Raw genomic sequence first — 7,500 nt, 5'->3', positions numbered from 1 at the left:
TATATATATATATGCCTGATCGTTGCTTATCTCCTTATAAGTTTACAGTTCTTTCTTTGAATATATATATATATATATATATATACATATATGTATATATGTATACCTGTATATATATATATATATATATATATATATATATATATATATCTATACACACACACACACACACACAGACACACACACACACATATATATGTATGTATATATACACACATATATGTGTATATATACACATGTATATGTATATATATAATATACATGTATATGTATATATATAATATACATATATATGTATATACATATTTTTATACATATATATGTATATACATATATCTATACATATATATACACACATATATGTGTATATATACACATGTATATATATAATATACACATGTATATATATAATATACATGTATATGTATATATATAATATACATATATATGTATATACATATATTTATACATATATATGTATATACATATATCTATACATATATATACACACATATATATGCATACATATATATATATATATATATATGTATATATATATGTATATATATATGTATATATATATATGTGTGTGTGTGTGTGTGTGTGTGTGTGTGTGTGTGTGTGTGTGTGTGTGTGTGTGTGTGTGTGTGTGTGTGTCTTTAGGAGAAGAGTCTCCTCACCTGCTCGTCCTCAGCCTGCCCTACAATGAGGAGATCACCCTCTCGACTACTGGCTGATCTTTCGCCTGGTGAACACTCTCCGTCGCAACACCAGTCCTCCCTCTACCTCGAAGGCGGGCGCCAGTCTCACTAAACGTCTGTCTCAACGTAAGTACGCAGTATGAGGGGACACAACAACCACGCCCTCTTCTGCCACCAGTGGGACACAGGCCATCAGATGGACTGGTCAGCGGCACGAATTACCTTTCTTTCCGCTGATGTCCACGCCCGCAGACTGGTGGAATCCTCCTTAATAAAACTGCTGCCTAATTTAAACCTAAACAGCGGCTGTTCTCCTGTCGACAGTCTCTTGGCTTCCCACATCCTCCGCCTTCTCCCTTATGCTGGCCACCCTGCGCATAGTCCGCCCGATTCTCCGACCTAATCTGACCTCCCTTCGCTTCCGTTCGTCTGTCTTCACCTGCCCCGTGTTTCCACGTTGCCTCTCCTCTCTCTCTTTTATACCCCATATTCTCCCTTTCCTCTTCAGACCTGAGGATGGAATCCAGGTGGATTTCGAAACTGTAGTCTCACTTTCATTATATCTAGTTTTTGCATAGTGGGTTTTCCCCTGGCAGCAGGGATCATGAAATATCTTGACAAGAGTATTTGGTGATGCCGGTACCTGTGCAGAAGGACCAACCAACACGTATTCACGGCCCTGACACTGCCAGTTTTACTATACTGTAGTGAAGTCTGGACTCTCTCTTCTGCCTTGGAATCTCGTCGTGATGCCTTTTGTAACAACAAACATTTTTGTGCCGGATCATGGGATACAGTTGGCAGGGCAATGTGTCCAACCAACGGTTGCACTGTGAGACTGGTACAGGACCTGTTACTTGCACAATCCGCAATCGCCAACTCAGGCTACATGGCTCGTTTCCTACAGGATGACCCTGCCCACCAGGTTGTCTCTGTTCGAGACAACCCTGGGTGGAGGAGGCCTGTGGGATGACATAGGAAGTCGAGTCTTGGGCTTCTGCTTGGCGGCTCGCCATGAAGGGCCCTCGCAGGTGGAACGAAGGGTGGATGCAGCTATGCGCCCCCGCTGGCATTAGCTCCCAATGATGATGATGATATGCATCTATTTACCTATTTGTGTATCTATCTATATATTAATATATATATATATATATATATATATATATATATATATATGTGTGTGTGTGTGTGTGTGTGTGTGTGTAATTTATACATACATACATATATATATACATATATACACACACATATATATATATATATATATATATATATATATATATATATATATATATATATATATCTGGGGCAGCGTACATATATGTATGAACACAATCACTGCTTTTATGACATCATGAATAACAAGAAACTCAGTAGCAAGGAATAACGATGAATATAACTCGAAGATAATGATAACGATAGACAGAAACAAGGCTTACTTACTTGACCATATAGAGAATGGTATTATCTTGATAGAGCCAGATGTAGTGATTAGGGATAGTCATTTCCTGGAAGGTCACTTGCTTCGCATTCTTGAAGAAAGAATCCGGCCGCCAAATATCCTGAGGAGAGAAATGAGCCCTCGGTCACTTCGGAGGCTCCTTCGGTCGAAATGGCCAAGAGCTAGATTGGGCAACACCGAGTACATGCAGGTTGTCCATCCTCCAGGCGTGATGTCATGGACTCAAACAATGTCCCCCCCGGGTAATCGAATGGGCCGGGGTCGGGAACAGTAAAACAAAGATATATATATGTAAGTATGTATATGTATGTGTATGTATGTATGTATATGTATATGTGTATATATATGTTTGTGTGTGTGTATGTGTATATATAATAGTAATAATAACAATAGTAATGTTAATAATGACTGTAATAATAATAATAATGACAAAAGCAACACTAAAGAAAATAAAAAAGATAAGAAGATTAATGATAATAACAACAACAACAACAATAATAATAATAATAATAATTTTCATTATGATAATAATAATAATAATAATTATTATTATTATTATAATAATGATAAAAGATAATTGAATAATAATAATGATCACAATAACAATAACAATGATAATAAAAAATATAATGATAGTGATGATAATGGTAATAGTAAAATAATAATAATAATAACAACAACAACAACAACAACAATAATAATACTTCTACTACTACTAAATAAAATTATAATGATAAAGATAATAACAATAATGATACTACTACTAATCATACTACTACTACTACTACTACTAATAATAATAATGATAATAATAATAATAGTATTAATAATAATAACAATAACAATAATGATGATAATATTAATAATAATAATAATAATAATAATAATAATAATAATAATAATAATAATGATCATAGTAATAATAATAATAATTATATTGATGATAATAAAGATGATGATAATGATAAAAATGATAATGACAATGGTAATTATAATAGTATGATCATTCTGAAAATGATTATAGTAGTAATTTTAATACTAATAATGAGAGTAACAATGATAAAAAATAATAAGATAATGGTAATAACCATGACAGTAATGACAATTATTATAATAGTGATGAAAAAATATTAATAATAATAATAATGATGATAATAATAATAATAATAATGATGACAATGATAATGATAATGATAATGATAATGATAAAGATAAAGATAATGATAATAATAATGATAATGATAATGATAATGATAATGATAATGAAAATGATGATGATGATGATGATAATAATAATTATAATAATGATAATAAAAATGACAATATTAATGATAATGATAATAATAATAATATTAATAATGATAATAATAATGATAATAGTAATAATGAAAAAAATAAGGATAATGATAATAATAATATTAATGTTAATAATTAGAAAATTAATTATAACAATAACAATAATACGGATAAAATATAATAATAAAAAATATTAATCACAAGAAATAATAATTGTAATACTAATAATGATAAAAACAATATTGAGGATGATGATAATAATAATAATAATAATAATAGCATTACTATGATGGTTATAGAAATGGTAATGTTATTCATACTAATAATAGTAAGAAAAAATAATAACGATAATGACAATGATAACCATCTCATCATCATCATCAGGGAGTAACGCCGACGGGGGTGCATGGCCTCAGCAAACCTTTCGCTTCCAGCCACGAGAGTCCCTCATGGCGAGTCCCCAGGTAGGCCCTCGGCCCATCTCTAACTCCCCGCGATAGGACTGGTCCAGCTGCCCAAGCCATGACCTCCTAGGTCGTCCCATGGGCCTCCTCCACCCAGGTTTATTTCGCAAAAAGACAACCTGATGGACACGGTCATCCACAGCTAGGTGCCCATATAGCCTGAGTTGGCGGATTATGCAAGTAACAGTCTCAAGGTGTAGCCGCCGGTTGGACACCTGGTCCAGCTAACTGTACCCCATGATCTGGCATAGGGACTTGTTTCAAAAGACGAGACTCTAGATAGCATCCAGGTTCCGCTTCCATAAAGCAAAACTGGCAGTATCAAGGCCTTGAAGACACGTAGCTTGGTCTTTCTGCATAGGTATCGACATCTACAAATGCTCTTGTTGATCGAGTTCACGGCTCCTGCTGCCAGACCAATCGTCTACTGACTCCTTGTTTGACAGCCCAGACGTGGACTACACTACCAAAGTATGTAAAGCTCTCTGTGACTTAAATGCCCTCACTGCAAGCATGTATCTTCTGAACGGGTTACCCAAATAGGACCAAAAATCCTGGATCTTAGTTTTGGTCCAGGAGACCTCTAGGCCAAAGGTCTTCGCCGCATTGCTATATGCATCAAGAGCTGTTTTCAGTGATTCCAGAGACTCAGGTAGGATAGCAAAAGCAACAATGTCAGCAAAGTCGAGGTCTTTGACCTTGATATTGATCAGTGTTGCTCCACACTGACTTTAGATAGTTGCTCTCCCCGTTATCCAGTGCATGCAAATGTTGAAAAATGTTGATGCAAGCACACAGCCTTGCCTCATCTCTGAGTTAATAGGGAAGAATATTGACAGACCACCACCACACTTTACAGCACTTTCAGTACCAGTATATAGGTTTGCTATTAAGCCAATCATCCATGCAGGAATTCCCCCAAGTCTCAGGATCTCCTGTAGAGATTTGTGCTGCACCGAATCAAACTCCTTCTTGAGGTGGATGTTGGTTGCAAGCAACCCACGACTGAATTCACGACGGCATTCCACACTGACTCGGAGCGCTAGGATATGGTCTATTGTGAACTTGCCAGAAGTGAATCCAGACTGTTCCGGTCTCTTGTGCCTTGCTTGGTATACTGCGCAGTGTGATACCACGGTAGTTGCTACAATCCCACCGATCCCCTTTCCCCTTCTAGAGTGGGATGACCACACTCCTCAACTGTCACGGGGAATGGAACTAGACTACCAGATGGTAGTCAAGACCGTATACAAGCCTTGTGCCATGAGTTCATCCCCTAGTCTTTAGCAGTTCAGCAGGGATATCACATATGCCTGCAGCTTTCCCACCCTCTAGCTTAGAGAATGCCTCCCTAACCTCAGTTAGGGTAGGAGGCTCTTCGCTGATGGGTGCGTCTAGGACAGGTATTGTGATATCACTTGAATCCAGACTAACTGCTGGAGGGTCTACTTGGTACAGCTGCTCAAAATACTCAGCCCAACATAATCTGAGATGGTCTGTCCATCCACTGAGCAGACTGCAGTCATCTGCAAGGAGGGCTTGGAGTTCAGTTTTCTCAGGGCTTGGTAGGGAAGGCGAAGGTCATTTGCCAAGAAACCACCTCAGCAAGGTTCTTGATGAACTTTCCTTGTCCCTTCTCAGTAGTGCCTGGGACCTGCGCACCAAGGGACGCCGCAAGTCCTGATTGCCATTCAGCTGAGCCATGCAATACGCTTCTGAGGCCTCCAATGTCTCCAGTGAGAAGAAATTCTGCCCTGCCCTCGGAACACAGGGCTACTGGGCTCGTAAAGTTTTCGATTTCTGCGAACCGATCGGAGACTGCCATAGCGAACCTACGGGAGGAGTTGGAAGTAGGGTAGCTACAAACACCGTATGGTCAGTGCCACAGAACTGGGCATCCCGGTAAACCCAGCATTTCTGGAGGATCCTCCAGCATGTGCTAACAAGAATAAGGTCGATCTCCTTGAGAACCCGTGTCGCTATACTATGTCCAGTGATGATGATATCTATTATAATAATGAAAATGATAATAATAATCATAGTAGCAATAATGGTTATAGAAATGGTAATGATATGTATACTAATAATGGTAAAAAAATAACAATGATATGAGAATGAATATATCAGGAATAGTAATGAAAAATTATAATAATAATAATAATAAAAATAACAACAACAACAACAACAATAATGATAACAATGATAATGATTATTATGATAATAATGATAATAATGATAATAATGGTGATGAGAGGATGATTATGATGATGATGGTAACAAGAATCACAGTAATAACGGTAATTTTAATACTATTCTACTATCACTGCTAACAATTATATTATCATTGTTGTTATTAATATTATTATCATTATTGTTATTATTAATTATAATAACAATAATGATGTTAATAAAAAATCATAATTATAATAATAGTAATATAGATAATTATGAAATAGGTAATCATGATATTCAACGATAACTATAATGATAATGATAATAATAGTAATAATGATAATAATGATAACAAGAATAGTAAGAAAGATAGTAATAATATCAATGATCATAATAGTAATATTAATGGTAATGATAATAATAAAATAATAATAATAATAATAATAATAACAATTATAATGATAATAACAATAATAATATTGATAATAATTATAATAATAATAATAACAATTATAATAGTAATAATAATAATAATAATAATAATAATAATAAAATGATAATATTAATGATAATAATGATAAAGATCATAATTAGTATTGTAATGATATTAATGATAATGACAAAAATGATAATGATGTTAATGATAATGCTAATAGCAATACTACTAATTATAACAGTAATAATGATAGTAATAATCATAATAATGATAAGGATAGAAATAATGATAATAGCAACAACAGTTATAACAATTAATGTAAAAAATACAGTAACAATGAAAAGAACAGTAATCATAATGATACAAAATTTACTATTAATATTAATACTGACATTAGTCATAATACTGATAATTATAATCACAATAATAGTAATGATAATATTAATAATGATAATAATAATGGTGATAATAATAATGAAAAGGATAATGGGAGTGATAGTAATTGGAACAATAATAATAATGGTGATAACAATATTGATGATGATGACAGTAATAATGATAATAATGATAATACTACCACTACTACTACTAATAATAATGACAATGATAATAATAATAATAATAATAATAATAATAATAATAATAACAATAATAACAATGATAATAATTATAATAAAAACAATGATAATGATAATGATAATGATAATAATAGTAATAATAATGATGATGATGATGATGATGATAATAATAATAATAATAATAATAATAATAATAATAATAATAATAACAAAACAACAATGATAATAATAATGATAGTGATGATAATAATGATAGTATTAATAACAATAATAGTGTTGATAATAATGATAATTATATTAGTAATAATAATGATAACAATAATAGTAACAATAATAATAACAATAATAATAAATTATAATAAAAACAATGATAATAATAACAATAATAATA

The 7,500-nt window shown here is 33.0% G+C and overlaps 1 protein-coding gene across 1 annotated transcript in view; it reads right to left on the bottom strand.

Moving 5' to 3' along the window:
• The window catches only part of LOC125029714 (glycine receptor subunit alpha-4-like), an 80,406-nt gene that overhangs the window by 51,411 nt on the left and 21,495 nt on the right, over positions 1 to 7,500 (bottom strand). The window contains exon 3 of the mRNA XM_047619792.1: positions 2,145 to 2,263. Within this exon, the coding sequence (XP_047475748.1) occupies positions 2,145 to 2,263 (119 nt within the window). The remainder of the gene's footprint in view (positions 1 to 2,144; positions 2,264 to 7,500) is intronic.

This window comes from Penaeus chinensis, chromosome 10 (assembly GCF_019202785.1).
Source record: "Penaeus chinensis breed Huanghai No. 1 chromosome 10, ASM1920278v2, whole genome shotgun sequence".
Classification (NCBI taxonomy): Eukaryota; Metazoa; Arthropoda; class Malacostraca; order Decapoda; family Penaeidae; genus Penaeus; species Penaeus chinensis.
Note: the sequence above shows the minus strand (reverse complement) of the source record. Positions and strands in the feature narration are given on the sequence as shown.